Below are 17,944 nucleotides of genomic sequence, written 5' to 3'. Positions count from 1 at the left end.
ATAACTTTATCATATGGTGTCCTCGTATTACTCCGCATGAAAACAAATAGGCATAGACTGTAGCACAATATGAACAGCATTATTAATTGCCTGCAGAGATTTACTAAATTATATCCTATCGATGTTTTTCTCAGCTACTCTGGATGATGAATGAGACAGACTAGTAGGGTAAATCAATGCAAATATGAGTCAGATATGTACATATTTGTAAATATAAAAAGCACAGTTAAGTTGAGTAACTAAAATTAAAATATGAGATAGTTCACGTGTTCATATTTTTTTCCAAACAATGAGAAGGTAAAGCCACATAGCCAAATGTTGGCAGAAGTAAAAGCAAGATAAAATGGCAGGCAGTTTGTAGCAACTGCATTAACTGTATTTGTAACAAACCAATTGATGCCCTATAGGTGGTCCACTGAAACCTGCACTGCATTGCAGTAGTTTGTGTAACACTGAATTAATATTAAGGATGGAGTGCCTTCTGTTTCTGTAGATGATAAAGTATTTGTTAAATACTCTTGAGAAAAGTGTCACTTGACTGAATTCTGCAGTTTAAGAAATTATTAAGGACCAGCTTTAACTGAAGGTGAAGTTTTTACATTCTAAATAAAAACACAAAAGCCTTCTCACGAACTCCAATAGACCATAAACTACTCAAATACTGAATAAAATGTACCCGATAAAAAAAGAAACAAACTTTAATAAACACTCAATATAACATAAAAACAACCGGTAAGCGCTTTCATTCTTTGCAAGAACTTCTGTATTTAAACAGTACTAAGAATCTGTTTTAAAGCATGTTTTCAGCATAAGGATGTACTCTTTGAATTTTAGTCTTTCTATCAGATATCAACAATGAGAAGTCTTGTGGTTGTTAATATAAGTAATCCCACTGGATGTATTTATTAGAATATTTCTGATTTGCTGACAGTTTCTGATTTTTTCATATGAAAGAGATACCTGTTCAGTGACTTAATATAGGCAAACATATAATAATAATAATAATAATAATAATAATAACAATAACAATGATAATAATAATAACAATAATAGTAATAATAATAATAATAATAATAACAATAATAATTGTATTAGTAGTAAAAGTGCAGAATGATGTACATTCCCACTGCTAGACCAGACCAGGAAAGTCAGGGGGAAAGAAAGGGGAAGGCCACACTGTAGTCACCCTCCGGGATGGTATTATGCAGCTTGTTCTCAACCTGTCCTGACTGACCCCATAGTAGGAGAACCACGTGCAACTCACCAATACATGGAATATCTAAGTCTCCATTAGCAGATCACTACAGCTGACCCCATGCAATAAACATAAACCGCTGACATATACATTGCCTCCCATTTTCCTTACATTAAATAAAATTAGTTTCCTTTTGGATACATCCTCAATTTATTTTCTTTCTTTTTTTATTATTTATTTTTTACATTTTTAAAAATTCAAAATTTAAAATTTTTAAATTAAAAAAAATTAGAAAATAAAACAAATAAAATAAAATAAATACATTTTACATATTGATTTATTTCACAATTTAATTTCATTCATAGGCACTTCTAGGCAAGCATTAACTCACATATGGCAATAGTTTGAACAAAACGATTAATTCAAGTTGAACAAATCAAGTCTAATGTCACATAAATGAACTCTAAGTGAAGACTGAAGAAAACAATAGTGGGTCTCTGTTAGAAAATTTCCACTGCTCCAACATAAAACCTGATGAAAGGGGCTGTCTTTGCCACCCTGTGGTTAATACATTTCTTAGCTGGTTTTAAAGCCGGTGTATTTATTTCTGTGTCCCAAACCCACCCCAGTACTATTGAAGAACAAATAATATTAAAATATGAAGCCACTGTTGTGCTGTCACCAGATCCCTGAAAATCCTGAACAACAGATGATATTTTGGGATCAGGCCGAGATCATTCAGAACTAGGAGAATCTTCAAAGTGATTGGCCAGCCTACCTGATGCCTAATAAATCATAATGCTGATGATTACAGGTCCCCCAGCATACCTGAAAAATCTTCCATGGCACCTAATGGGGGGTGGGGTTGAGAACCAAAGCTACAGCTTCCAGGCAAAGAACTGCTCTCTTTGCTATTCGGGTTTTGAAAACTGACCCACAATTAACATACATCTGAAACTTGCAAAATTAACTCAATGAATTAAGAGCAGCATTATAACCTCCGTAACAAAAATGATCAAGTATAAGACAATAATGCTGCAAAGAACAATTGACATATCAGCTTGAGAACTTCCACTGATTGTACTTCCCTGTCTGAAGTGAAAAAGAAGCCAGACGCAAAATGACCTGATGCCCCTACCACCACCACCATCACCCGGCCTTGTTGGTCAGTCCAAACTTAACTGTATCAACTAACAATGAATCCTGAACTGCAGTAACATTTCACCAACAAAAGCAGACAAGAGCTCACTAATCTGAAAAGCACCTGCATAACGCCAAGATAGCAGACTAGTCCTCATTGCATATGTGTGGTAATCAGTGAACAGCAGATGTACTACTTTCCCAATGGTAAATAATACACTCCTGCCACTGGGCTATATAATGTCTTCATTAAACCATTAATCCTCTCTTTCTGTCTGTCAAGAATCTGCTAATAATCCAATGTTTAAAATACTCAATAAAACCTAACCAACTGGCCAACCTACTGACAGACGCCAAATGAACTCTTATTGTCTTTGCGGCTCCTTTCAACATATAACTGGGACACTGTATAAGGGATACATAACAGGAGGCCCCAAATCCTGTTGTGTAGTGGAAAATTCATATGAAAACCTCCAAAGGCTTGCAGGGCTCCCCCAGAAGCTTTCGTATACCTAACCACCCAAGAATTGCTAAAAATGAAGAGCATCATTTTTTTCTCAGCTATTTAACAGACTGCCAACAGGCAGTTAAGTGGCAAAATGAACTCTCCACCCTATTACCAGTCTCAGTAGGAGTACCTCAAGGCTCAATTCTTGGTCCATTGCTCTTTGTCATATTCACTAACAGGTTCAACACTACCACCGAGCATGCAACCATTGTTCAATAGTCAGTCGATTTCTCCCTCATATGTTCAGCTCCCTCCCTACTAGAACTCCTACAAATAACTCAAGAATCTTTCCAAGACATTGAATAATACCACTCAGACTCTCAACTCATACTCAGTCCAAATAAAGCAAAGCTTATGCTCTTCACTAATAGCAAATTACCTAATAACCATCCCCCTTTTACCATCTACTCCTCCAGTAAAGCTAAAATTGAATCTGTCCAACACACCAAACTCCTTTGAATCACAACTGATAGCAACTTAAAATTTGACAAACAGCTTGCTCTAACTATCAAAAAGATCCACATTAAGCTAAGCTCACTGTACACCGTCAAGTCATATTTAACTGATACCACTAATCATTCTATAGCTAGGACCCATCTTCTCTCTGACCTTCTTTATGCCTCACCAATATTCACCAAACTCAGAAAATCTGATTTAAACAAACTGGAATCCTGTTATAACAAAATTGCAAGATTTAATACTAACCTCCTTTGCAGATCACATCACTGCACAGCACTTTGTAAACTAAATTGGATCAAACTACCTCATCTCCTATCCGTCAGCCAACTAACTTTCATTCATTCCATCTTCCACCATCCAGAGAACTGTCCATCACTCAGAAGCTTAGTGGAGCCCTACTCAAATAACAGACCTCTAAGATCCTCCAACAAACTACTACTCAAAGTAACTAAACCTAATAACTATTATGGTAACTCTCTATCCTCCCACCAGATATCCAAGTTCTGCAGTTCCACACCTCAAACAATACTAAACACTAGCAATACATCCACATTTAAACTGCTGCTTAAGGAACACTTAACCAACAACTGGCTTTGCTCCTGCACTAACTCAGGCTGATCCATTCTGTCCTTCCTTGTTGTTACAACCATAATATCTTTTCCCTGACTATATTCTTATTCCACTTAAGCCTTTTTTGTGTATATTTGCTTTATGCAAACTACTTGCCCAGCAGGACCAAATTACTTAGATTTTCATCAGGTGCTTACTGGGAAATAGAAGAAGCCGAAGGAGCAAAGAAGACAAGAGGAAAAGAAAAGTCAAACTTTCCCGATACAGGCTTCAAACCCATGCCTGACCTACTAAGGAAAGACACTCACCCTACTACTCTACTGGGGGCATAAAATCTACATCCTTAAAGTGAACTAAATCCAAAGTTTTTTTTTATTTATCCTTTGTTGACTAGGTTAGTCCCAGTAAGCTAGTGGCTTCTTACGAGGGGAGACTGTCAGCAACATTTATACCAATAGGGAATATTTTGCTAGGGCATCGGAGAACTTCCCTTCCTCTTTCCAATAGGTGCCATAGGATCTTTTACATCTACATGAATTACCATGAACTCAAGTAGCTGAGACCTTGGTTTAACATCTCAACCAAAGGGTAGCACACTCAGAAGTGCAATCCCCCCCCCCATGTGCATTGCAGTGTGAGTATTCTGTAAACATTTTACAGCATAACTGATATTCACATTGGTACAAGAATGGGTTAAGATGGATAGATAAAACAAGTAACAAGAGTTCTATATGATAAAGTTTTGGAGCTAGCCTGGGAAAGTTTCAAAGACATAAGGTCACCTATGACAGGAACAGAATGCATGCTGGAATTGTAGTAAATGTAGTCACTGTAGCAGGATGATCCAAGGGGAAATTTAAAACTAAACTGTTGTAAAGTAGTAGTTTTTTTTAAGATGGGTTAGAGGCAGCAGTTTCAGGAGGCAGACTGACATATCACTGGACATTTCAGTTACTACAGAAAAGGAAGACTTGGCCATGAGCACAGGACACAGTAAGTTGACATTATATGCATTACAACAGAATAGCCAAATTTGCCACCAAGGCCAAATTCTCATCCGACCACTGTAAATCACTGAAACAATTAGGCTGTCTGGAACTCTCCCACCACCTCTCATTCACCCAACTAACTACAGCACACAAAATAATCTACAGACCCACAGATTGCACAGCTCTCTCAACTCTACTTGCCAAATACCAACCCAACAGGCAACTAAGATCTGAAAAATCACCTACTTCTAAAAGTAAAAACGCCTACCTTACATGCTGGTGAACTCCTGTACTCCTTCACCATTGCCAAACTATGGAACTCACTTCTGCCTTCTGTAAGAAACACAGGCAGCACCACCACCTTCAAACAAATACTGAAAAATCATCTCAACTCTTCCCGGCTATGTACCTGCTCTATAACCTGACCTCTTCCTTCTCCTTTTAAACTCCTATGCTTTTTGCTTCTAGTGACTGATGATATTTTCTCGATATTTATTATTTTTTTCATCACTTGTTGATACCGGTACAATAATGATTAATATATCTCAGTTTGTACCTCTCTGATTGAATTCATCTAGCAACCACCTAAATTCCTGCTTTTATGTATATATTCTGTATATATTACTGTAAATCAACTAGATTCCTGCTTTTATGTATATATTCTGTATATATTACTGTAATCAAATCAACTAAATTTATGCTTTTATGTATATATTCTGTATATATTACTGTAATTACTATGTGTAACACTGTTTCTACTTCTGTACCAATTAATGTTTAGTTTTTTTCTGTATCTATGTTCTTGTTGGAGCTTTACTCCCTGGGCCTCCACTGAAAATGGACTCTTTTAGGCCCAGTGGACTTTCCTGGTAAACAAATGCAATAAAATAAATAAATATTCACTGCTGCAGTTAATGAATGGGCAGTAGGACTCTAGAGAGACTTTAGGAATTAAAATGGTCCTTATTTTCTGTACTGCTACTGCTGTATTGCAGTTGTATTTATTCAACACAAAGACAGTGATATAATGCAATACATAATATACATTCTGATATGCTTGCAGAGCAAAGTGTAAGTTTGCCTCATGTAGTAATAACTTGAATGTTTTGCTATGGCATCAATGGGACAGAAACTGTGAGAATGTGTGTCTAGAAGTATGGCTTGGAATTTACCTTCATTTTCAAAATGAGGGACCCTTGCCTTTCCATTGCATCACTCCAATGCATGTTAGCAGCTGTAGCTGATAAGAGAAAAAAGCATGAACCAGTTCATTGTGATGACATGCACAGCAAAGAACAAAAACAATTTAACTTACTGTAGTTATATATGAACTGTGCAGTAAGTATGTGGAAATCTGCCATATGGAAACTGGGCAACAATGGCTGGCTATACTTTGTATGGGGGGCTCACTGAATATGCTCACAGCTTCCTTTCATTTACATAACAATTAAGATGCTTTGGGATGCTTAAAGTGTTTCTTCATCATTTGATTAATTATCACCTTATGGCTTAGTTCAAGTTGTTATTGATTTGTTTAGTGACATATTTCTCTGCTGCCAAATTTCCTTTTAGACAGTGCTGTTTATCACCTGATGCAAAATCATTTCTGACTGACAGCTAACTATTTCTTATCCAGACCATATACTAACAGCAAAGAGGATTCTGTAATGCAGTGAATTACTGTAAATTATCTCCACTGAAGATGCACGCTGTTTTTCACTTTGGCAGAGACCATATCTGAAGCTCACTGCAGAAACACAGTGCATTCTTCTGTGACAACTTTCACCTCATAAGATGAACTGTAATCTGCATGGAATTCATAACTTGTATTACTGGAGACATCATTATCAGGTTTATCTTCATTAATGACATTGGGGCAGTCATCCCTATCCCCAAGTGAATGTAGATAGAGACACTATGGTGGCACTGCAGTAACCTACCAGCCCATGTGATTTAAGTCAGGTATTTAATTATTTTATAATATGGTTGATGCCGTCCTTTTGTTATGGGTGTAACCAGGCACATGTCAAGTACACAACTGTGCACATTTTATACTTTTTAAGCGTTATTTATTTGTCTATTTCCTTTACTACTACTATTATTATTATTTTGATATGCTGACTTGAATGGTCGTGGCTCAGATGAGTGAGGGTCCCCTCCATATATTTTCTTCTTTAATTATAGGTAATCTATTTATCACACTTAGCTGTTCTGAACAGGCTGGTTCTCTGGAATCATGCTCTGTTTGGACCTCAGTGAGGGTAACTACAATTGTATGGGGTTGCATTCTGGAATGAGGTGTATTTTGATGTACAAGCTAGTCTACAATTCCAGAAATCCTGGCTACACCCCTGCCTGCAATCCCACATTCCAGCCTATTACCTCTTAAACCAGGGGGCAAGAATTTCAAAAACAGACATGATACCAAAATTATGAGTATATCTTTAGAACTAAGAAGTTGTACTTGAACAACCAAGTAGCAAAGACAGAGCAACAACTGCTTAGCCTCCCAAGAAAGCTTACAAGCTGGATGAACAAAATGCTGCTGTAACAATGTGTGTGTAGCTAGATTCTTAGGGTATTATGACTTCTATGTGAACGAATAGTTCTGTTGATTTAACATTTGACAATATTTTGTAGTTATGCCATTATATCTTCATCAGGAAGCTGAGATTTTTGAGGTAAAGCTGAAACTATTTTTGAGGTCACTGCATTTCTGTTAGACGGCTGTTGTTGCAGCAGATTTCTAACTTTCCTCTTATTTGTTCCTGTCTCTCTGCCCTAAATCAGTAGGCTGACCTCAAAGATGCATGGTAGACAGATGGGGATATCCGGGCGAAACATGCTAAAGAGCACAAGTGTCAGCGGAGAAATTTACAACCTGGAAAGGAGTGACGGGAGTCAATCAGACACAGCTGTCGAGACGGTGGGAACAGGTGGGAAGAAACGAAGATCCAGTCTAAGTGCCAAAGTAGTTGCCATGGTTGGTCTGTCACGAAGAAGTAGAAGCACATCCCAGCTTAGTCAACAAGGTGAGCGTTACACTTCTGTGCTCGAATAAGAGCATGATTTCACGGTGCTCTTCAGAAAAAAAAAACACTACAATAGAGATGCAGTGAAGTTTAACGTCACTGGAGAAGTCACAACAGTATAGCCACTCTTGCAGTCATCTTGTGACAGTTTTGTAAAATTATAATATTCATACCCAGCATTGCTCTTCACCACCTTAGCATGCCAACATGCTGTTTTTTCTTTTTTTGCATTTTGGCAATTTTTTCATGGCACTGTATAATGAGATTGATTTTCTGATTTTTATGACCACTTTGGTGAAATTATAAGAAATCAAAAATCATGACATTTTCATAAAAATGACAGTTCATACATACCAAAAGTGGCACACATCATGAAATCCATTGTGAAATCTAATAGTACAGGCCTCTTTATTGACACTTTACCTACCTGTGTGTTTCAGGGTACAGATGTCTTCTGCTTTTTCATGCTACAGGCTAGTTTAAAACACTTTTCTTAAAGGAACTGCATAAAACAGCTATTGTCAGATATACTTTCTTGCAAGACCTGTTCAGACATTTGAATACGTTTCTAATCAGCAGTGTATCGATTTAACAGTCAGATGCATTCTCAAAGACATTGCAACAGCAAATCCTCAACAGTTTGCCATAACTGTGTAGACACACTAAATGAGTATAACACAGACAGGCTTTTCCTAAGGCAGACCATGACCACATACCTTATGCTGACTGATGGCTTTAGGCAGGGGTTGAGTGGAACTACTAATGTTAATAAGATGGGCAAAACATGAGGTATTGTGATTAATGACCAGTTTTTTTCTCCCAGGTGAATTGGATAGGACCAATTCGGAGCAGAGTTGTAACCGTACAGAACCAGTGAGTCTATGCTGCTGTTCAGCTTTACATACTGTGGCAAAGCAATAGGTGTATGTATACAGGAGTGAGCATGTTTAATAACATTTTCATATACAGTGCATGTAGGGGTCAGTTAAGTGTAGAGTAAAGCGCAAAGTGTTCCTAGTCCCACAGTGGCATGTTGATATACATGCATATATCTGTGTGTGTGTGTGTGTGTGTGTGTGTGTGTGTGTGTGTGTGTGTGTGTATGTGTATGCTCATGTGTAGATATGTAAGTCTGTGTGTTTGTGTCTGTAGTGTATGTCTTTATTTTGAATGCCAGTTTTGTTAAAGGCATTCATCAACTCATATTTGGTTGCATGCACTTCAAAAAATCATGCAACAGTGGGGAGATTTTTTTTTTCTCATTTTTTTCTTTTCTTTTCTTTTTTTTTGTGTTTTGAACCATTTTTGGTTCAATATCTTTATGTTTCATTGAGCCTTTCTGTTTTGATATGACAAAACTAGATACATGTATATGTATAAATATATATATATATATATATATATATATATATATATATATATATGTGTGTGTGTGTGTGTGTGTGTGTGTGTATATATATATATATATATATATATATATATATATATTTATATATTGTCAATGTTCATAGACAATGATGGCTTTCAAATCATTGTGTTGTGGTGAAAACCAGGGTGGGAAACCTGTAACAATGCCAGTATCATAATGCACATGTTAAGCATTCAGTTAATTAGGTTTAGGCTAATTGGTAACAACTTCATTGTAACACAACACTGTTGCAGTATAATCATGTAATAGACTGTGCCTTAGACATTGTAGGTTATGTCTAAAAGCTGTGTTATGTATAGTGAGAACAGATCATAAAAAGTATGTACATAACAGCTGCAAAAAGGAAATTGAGAATGACACAATTATGGCAGTTTACTACATACACACTGTTATGAAAACAAATCTAAGAGGATGTTACATTATGACACCTGTTAGTCTGCTAAATTATAAAACTGAGATAATTACGAACGATCTTAGTAGTTTTACCCCTAGAATCTCTGAGACTTCATCAGACTATTCCTACTCACAATCATACAACCATTAATTATTCTAAAACACCATTTTCAAAATAAAGCTGAAAAATACAAATATACATGTCATATAAATGATCTAAAAACACCTGTGCATTTACTAAATTTGATAATCTGGGCTTTCTAATAAAAGCCCTTGTTTATAATTAATACATTTAAATTATTTGTGCTCGAAGCTGTAATACTCCAGTGAGTGAGCAATGGTCACTGATATCTGACTTTTCCATAGCATTCAACCTCAACTGCTAGAGCACTTCCCTGTATTCCAACAGATTCTAAACATCACCATCCCTATCATTATATTCTATCTTGTCAATAACAAAAAAAAAAAATAAAAACCTTTTAAAATTCAAACATACCATAGCATGCCTATATAGGGCATTGTTCTCCTTCTTATTTTTAATATCTCTAACGTGTTTACTTATTCTGTCCTTCAACTTGCTTGGCATGTCATGTGAGTAGACAAATATGCTATCATTTTTGTATTGCATTTAGAACACACAGGACATGCAATGCTATGTTCATAACTTTTGACAGCAGCATGAAAATCCATCATTGACGGATTTGCAAAACTTACAACTACATTTTTGCAGATGTGAAATACTCCTCCCATTTTTTGTAGAACTTGCTATATTCAACCAAGCCCTTAAGGTTATTACCCGTGCTATATGTAAATTGTGGGCTTGACCCAACATTCCATTATATCTGGAGTAAATACCAAGCTCCAATAATTTCTCAAAGTTGTTCCAATAGTTGCTGTGTCATAATTGTAACAGACAACCATCGTTCCATTTTTATCATATTCTGTCTCAGAGAAGCCATTTATAACCAGATCCCATGGATGATAACTAACCCTTCGAATGGGTGCACAGTTTACCTACATATACTCCTCTAGTTCTTTTCTAATCTTATTCATAAAATTGGTTGTATAGCCTCTGGCTAACATTCTCACCAGGTTGTGAACTTCCAGTGAAGAACTTTCATCATCACTTATTTGTCTGGACAGTCACACCATTTGCTCCTTAGTCACACTCTTTTTCTGGTGAAAGGGATGGCAACTGTCAAAATGCAAAAACAAGTTTGAATCTGTTTTCTTACAAAAACATTCAATTCTAAGTGACTACTTTGCAAGTCCTTATATCAATATATATATATCTAGTCAATAGATTGAATACCCATCTTGAAAGTAAATTTCAAAAAGGAAGTGGCATTGTTAAGGTAGTCAGTAAAATTGAGCACCTTGTGCTGGTTTCTTTTCCACAGAATCAATATATCATTCAGGAATCTAAAATAAAAAATAATCTATTCCATAAATTGGGATGAAAACACATATGATGTCTCCCATTCAGCAAGGACCAGATTGGCATATATGAGTGCACATTTTGCACCCATAGCTCCACCCGAGGTTTGCCTATAAAATTCACAATAAAAAAACACAAAATTGTTATTCACCACAAAATCCATAAGGTCAACCAATAAATTAAATTTACTATTTGACAAAACCTTGTCCTGATTCAGGGTTTCACAAAAGTATTCCAAACCTGTCACAGGGGAAATCACTGAAAACAAATTAATAGTCTAGCCAAGCTCAACCCTAAGGAGAAAAGGAATAATAAAAGTTTAGTTTCTGTGTCACTCTGAATGTCAGTATCATACATCTTAACCCATCACATCACCCATTGTGTTGAAGAAATATAATATCTAATGCACACTGAAAGTGCATGTCATAAATATATTTATCAAGCACAGTGTCTGTAGCTTATGAATGCCATCAGCTACTCTGATAGTGGGAGTATTCACATTAAGTTAGCCGTATTCAGCCTTAAAGCAAAAAAGACACACTCTGCACACAAAAAATATACACTCAGGTCATTCAAAAAGCAATTTGACTACACAAATAAAACTACTAAAAGTGAGATTTAAGAGAATGAAAGAATCTAAAATAAAAATAATAAAATATAAGAGAATATCAGAAATGCAACCATCCAAAAAAAATACTGGCAAAAAAAGACACGATTCTAAGTACATAAACTAAATGAAGAGCTATAACCTCTACCAAACTCTCAAATTACAGACCCATAGCTATTTTGTCACCACTGGCCAAAATTATGGAGAAATGCATCCATAAACAACTCCTGAACTATCTCATCAAATACAAGCTCCTGACCCACTCTCAACATGGTTTTAGACCCCACCACAGTACCACCACTGCCCTCTTCTCCTTTTCTAATGTAATAAATCAAAACCGTAACAATAACCAACTTTCCTCTGCCCTCTTTCTTGATCTCTCCAAGGCCTTCAACATGGTTAACCAGCAACGACTAATACAAACACTGGAAACTATTTCCCTATACAACCAGGCAACCCAATGGTTTCAATATTACCTGAATGGCAGACAACAGGCTTTCCTGTGGAAGAACAACCTATCTACCCTCCTACCTATTACCCTTGGAGTCCCCCAGGGCTCTATCTTAGGACCCCTCCTATTTTTGATCTTTATCAATGATCTGTACAAGGTCATCCCAAATGCAACTTGTATTCAATACGCTGATGACTCGACTCTAATAAACTCGGCCACCTCCCCAACAGAGCTACAGTCTGTATCCCAAACTGTTTTTAATACAGTTGAAAAGTGGCTCCTTAATCGTCTTCCATTAAATCCTAATAAAACTAAGCTGCTGGTGTTCTCCCCTACTTACAGGTCTACCATACCAAGCTTCACCATAAAATCGAACAATGGCATCATAATTTCCCCAGATCTCTCTACCAAGCTCCTAGGTGTAATAGTAGACAATAATCTTAAGTTTGACTTGCACGTCAACCATTCTATTAAAGCAGTAAATAAAAAACTTGGCTCGCTATACAAGATTAAACCCTTCCTAACTCCCCTAGCTAGGACTGTCATTGCCCATACTCATCCACCCTCCACTCTCCTTTATGCCTCCCCCTTATTCACAAACTTGAGTAAGACGGACCTGAACAAACTCTTGAGCTGCTATAATCACATTGCTAGATTTGCCACTGGGTCAGCATATAGAACACGCCACTGTCTTAACCTCAAACAACTAGGGTGGCTGGAATTACCCAACCTACTACAGATCAACCAACTAGTAGTCGCCTTTAAGACCCTGTACCAGCCTGAAAATACACCAGTACTTAGAAACCTTATCACCCCCTACCAGAACCTCAAAACCCTTCGATCAGCCAACAAAATGTTAGTCTATACTTTCAAAACTAACAACTCTGCCAGGGATTCTCTGTTTGCTAACTCTGTTGGTAAAATATGAAACTCACTTCCCACCGACCTAACCTCTAATCTCTCTGTAACTCAATTTAAGAAAAGTCTTATATAATACTTCAAAACACAATGACTATGTCCCTGCTCTACTCCCGACTAACTCCTTCCCCCTCAACTGTGCCCATTGAGGACATTTTGTTACAATATCCTACTAGTATGGTATTAATATATGTGACTAAGTGATGTGTTTTACCCCTTATTGAATGTAAAACTGTAAGGAATCTGTAAAATGTATACTTATTGTAAATCTAAAATAGTCTTGTATTTATGACTGGAGCTTTTCTCCCCGGGCCTCTGCTGAAAATGGACATGTATCCAGTCAGAATATCCCAGTCAACAAATGTAAAATAAAATAAATAATAAATAAATAAATAACAAAGCTATATATCTTTATCACTTTCTTCCCTCCTAGCTCCCAAACTTCCACAGGAATACCATCTATTCCAAGAGACTTTCTTGCAGATTGATTGTTCGTTACCATTTTTATCTCATCTCCTCCTGTCTTAACTGTTAATTGTTAAGCCTCCTGTACCTCTAACCTTGGCATATTTAAGTCTTCCATAAATATTTCCGCTCATTATCTTCTTGAGAAATGAAAACAGGAAGAAGTGGACACCCCCTTCTTCGTCTTTTAAGGCAGTAGTGAAGCAATCTTTAGAAACCATTCCAGCCAACTACAATTTAACCTTGCGTATTCTGAACCACTTGTGTGCTGCAGACATGAGTTGCACAGCCAAACACATACATGCACATATAAGCCCCTGGAGCTGAAAAATAAAACTTTTGATAATATTTCAGTTATTCCTTTCAAAACTACAACCATGGTTGCAGCTGTTTTCACAACATTCCACAGTCAGCTGATCTGCCATCATCCACCTAGAACAGTGTGTCATGACATGTTAATACCACATTCTACATTCATCCAGGTCTATGCATCAGAGCTCACACTATGAAATTAATATTGTAGACCATACCTCTCAACTGTACAGATTTACACAGACTGTCCAGATTTTTGACTCATATTTTTGATGTGTTTCTCATAAAATTGTGGTTTACTGGCAAATCACTGGCAAATCATTGAAGGCTGAAGAAAGAAAATAATGACAAATTGAGTTTCAGACTTCATACCCTTCAGAAAATACATGCTAATGCAAAACCTGTCATTATATTAACTTTCTAACTTTATAAGAGCATTATTTTAAAAGTGTCTCTCTTGTAGGGCCTTTGTCCCCCTGTTATTTATGGCTTTGTCCAGATTTCTTGGTCTAAGAGGTTGAGAGGTATGTTGTAGACTTACCTGACACTATCTTAAAAAAAGAAAACTAAAAAAAAAGAGAGAGAGAGAGAAATTACCTCATAAACAGAGGAGAAAACCTCTCTAGAAAACTCATTCATGAAAAGATTTAACCTGATAGTGTACAATTATTGCATCCCACTGAAATACATGGAAAATAGTAACTCATGCTAAAAATGTATAAGTGGATTACAGATCTGTTTTGCATGACAGATGAAATACAGCTGCACTCTGTATATATATATATATATATATATATATATATATATATATATATATATATATATACATATGATCTAATATATATATATATATATATATATATATATATATATATATATATATATATTTGTGTGCATGTTTAACACATTGTAAAACGAGTGTGAGGCCATTTGTTGAAGATTTAGATAATAAGGCCCAGCTGGGAATAGTGCGGGGGTGTTTGCTTCACTAAGCTTTCCTATTTGCGTAACTGACTTACTCTAGAGTATGCAGATATGAGACAAGGCTTTACGATGACTCATGCCTGTCATACCTTGTGAGGATATGCAGACAGCAGCAAGAATTTTGTCTTCCAAGTTTTTGTTTTGCGCATGCTATTTCTTTATACCTCTTCTAATCATTTTACATGTTTTCCTGTCTGGAAAGTATGCAGTTTTAACATTTATCTGTTGTTCGTCTGAAAAAATGATGCTTTCCTTCTGGTTTGTAACTTTCTTTTATTTTCTTAATTAAATAAAATTTGTTCCCCATTAAAAATAATAAAAAAAAACAAAAAAAAAAAAAAACAAATAAATAAATAACCAACCAACCCCTTTATTTATGAATATGGTTGAGATTCATGAATAAGAGGTGTGTTACAAAATAAGGCAGCAGCTAATAGGGTAGGAGCTTGCATTTCATAAGACTTAATTCCACTGGATACTATGTAGCACATTGTAGTGTTCTGACATTGCACCTTATTGCAGAAACCAGTTCAGCTTAGCATAGTGGAATGCGAATTAGCATTCATATATGTCATATAAACAAAAGTCAACATTGTATAGTACTGAGGTTGTCTACATAATGTAACATCGTGGCCTACAGCAGGCTCTTGTGGTCCAGCTTGCCCTGCTATTATTTCCAGCCTTCTGGAATCCATATGGCTTTTATTGATCCTTACTTAATATTCAAGGAAAAGGAAGGCTCATGCACCTCTGATAATTTTATTACCTCCATGATGTGCCAAATTGGAATATGTTGTGTTGCTGTGCTTTTGCTGGGTCTACAAGTACATACAAAGCATTTATATCACATACTTGTGCCATTCTTTTGTGGCATTATGAACTTTTTTTGTGTGTGTGTTGCATATGTTGCTTGTTCGTGTTTAGTTATGTAATGCTGAGGAGAGGTGTACTTCACTGTTTCTGAAAAACAGTGAGTGTTACATGTGTACCTTTGTTTTTGGGTGGGGCATCTGAAGTTATGGCTACCCTGTACATGAGCAGGGGGCTTTTCTTTCGTTCAGAATTCAAACTTGGTAGAGGAGTTACCCTAGACAAAGACCCCCAAACTGGGGACAGATTTTAAATATTGCACTTATAAACTGAGAACATTGCTAGAACAACAGGATTTTTGTTAGCATGCATTTTCTGAAGGATATGAAGTCTGAAACTAAAATGTATGTCGTTGTTTAAGGACTTCAGTCCTCAGTGATTTGATAAAAAACTCTCTTGACCCTCTGCAGTTTGCTTACCGTGCAAACCGCTGTATGGCAGATGCCATCTCTCTAGCACTCTATCTATGCCTGGAACACCTTCAGAATAAAAACACCTATCCAAGGGTACTATTCATTGACTTGCTTTTAACATGGTCATTCCTCTTCATATGGTAATGAAGCTACTCCAACTAGGCGTCAGCACTCCACTTTGTAACTGGATTCTTGACTTTCTCACAGAAAGACCTCAGAAAGTGTGCACAGGAAATAACTCCTCAGATAGCATCACTCTTAACACTGGAGTCCCACAAGGCTGTGTACTACGTCCTTGCTGTTCACCACATTAACACATGATTGTACAGCCAGGTACAATACAAACCATATCATCACGTTTGCTGATGACACAATGGTGGTGGACCTCATGAGTAATGATGATGAAGCAGTGTATAGAGATGAGGTAGAACAACTGATTACTTGGTATGGAAATAACAACTTAGCACTAAACATGAACAAAACAAAAGACATAATTGTGGACTTCAGGAAAAATTACAAGGAACATTCTCCCCTCACCATCAATGGGGAAAAAGTTGAAAGAGTGAGAAGCATGAAGTTTCTGTGAGGGCACATCGATGAGGACTTGTCTTTGAACACCAGTACAAATGCCATAGTCAAGAAAATGCACCAGAAATTGCACTTTTTAAGAAGGCTGAGGAGAGCGAATCTCCCATTGACAGTTCTCTACCTTCTACAGTGGTACTATAGAAAGTATCCTGACAAACAACCTCGTAGTATGTTATGGAAGCTGCTCTACCTATGAGCACAAATCCCTCCAGAGAGGTGAAGACAGCTGATAGGATCATCAAGACCACCTTACCACTCATCCACAACTTGTACTTATCCAGATGTCTCATCGGGGCCTGAGGAATAATTAAAGGCTGCACTCACCCTTCTTACAGACTGTTCCTGCATCTATCATCCGGAAAACACTTCCGAACCATACATTGCAGAACTATGAGATTCAGGAACAGCTTCTTCCCTGATGTCATCAGGCTCCTGAACTCTAGTAACCACTACACTCCATGATGTCCAACTGGGTCAGTAGAAACTGTAGAAGTTTGTCTCAAATTCTGCATTAACCCAGTTACCAGTCTCTTCTAATACTTAGTACATATTCATCATGACTGTAACTTATAGGTCATCTAGGACAGTAGCAATGCAGTACAATATCTCTTCTTTCAGAGCAATACATGTCGCGAATTCTTAAATTAACCATAGTGCAATACTCTAAGGTCCATAGTGCAATACGCAAATATCTCTTTCAGTGGATTAGTGCAATCTCTTAATCAAGTACCTGTTCAGCATTAAAGTCTCATGCAAGTAAGTGTTCACTTCGAAAAGTGTTGAAATGTGTTTCTAATTATGTGCAATATTAGTCTGTCTACCTGCATGTTTGTGATGTAATCGACAGGTGTTATATGTGTAAATGTCTGTGAAAATAGTCTGTATGTTGTCGATACTTTGAGTCCAGAGACATGGAATTTCGTTCAGTTTTTGCACTTCTGTGATTTCTGAATGACAGTAAAGTTTACTTTACCTTTGACTTTGAAAAAAACACAAATTTCATGAAGAATATATCAAAAATGTGAGGCAAAAAAAATGTGGACATTCTGCAGAAGCAATGAGTGGATGGGAAAGCAGAAATTCACCCTGGCCTGACACCTGCATCTCTGATGGACAGAGGCAGCGAGTAAATCATGAACTAAACTACACCCTTTAAAATAACCTCTAAGGTACAGTAACTCTT

At 36.7% G+C, this 17,944-nt stretch overlaps 1 protein-coding gene across 21 annotated transcripts in view; it reads left to right on the top strand.

The window, feature by feature from the left end:
• The window catches only part of LOC122806573 (regulating synaptic membrane exocytosis protein 1-like), a 3,343,889-nt gene that overhangs the window by 2,846,750 nt on the left and 479,195 nt on the right, over window positions 1-17,944 (top strand). For 18 of the 21 annotated variants that reach the window (XM_044077174.1, XM_044077190.1, XM_044077263.1 and 15 more), the window contains one exon: window positions 7,652-7,893. In XM_044077174.1, coding sequence (XP_043933109.1) covers window positions 7,652-7,893 — 242 coding nt within the window. The remainder of the gene's footprint in view (window positions 1-7,651; window positions 7,894-17,944) is intronic. The other 3 variants (XM_044077214.1, XM_044077165.1, XM_044077123.1) reach the window with 2 other exon arrangements.

The sequence above is a fragment of the Protopterus annectens genome, chromosome 1.part1, assembly GCF_019279795.1.
Source record: "Protopterus annectens isolate FY-2018-M chromosome 1.part1, PAN1.0, whole genome shotgun sequence".
Classification (NCBI taxonomy): Eukaryota; Metazoa; Chordata; order Ceratodontiformes; family Protopteridae; genus Protopterus; species Protopterus annectens.
This window is presented reverse-complemented; position numbering and strand designations above follow the sequence as displayed.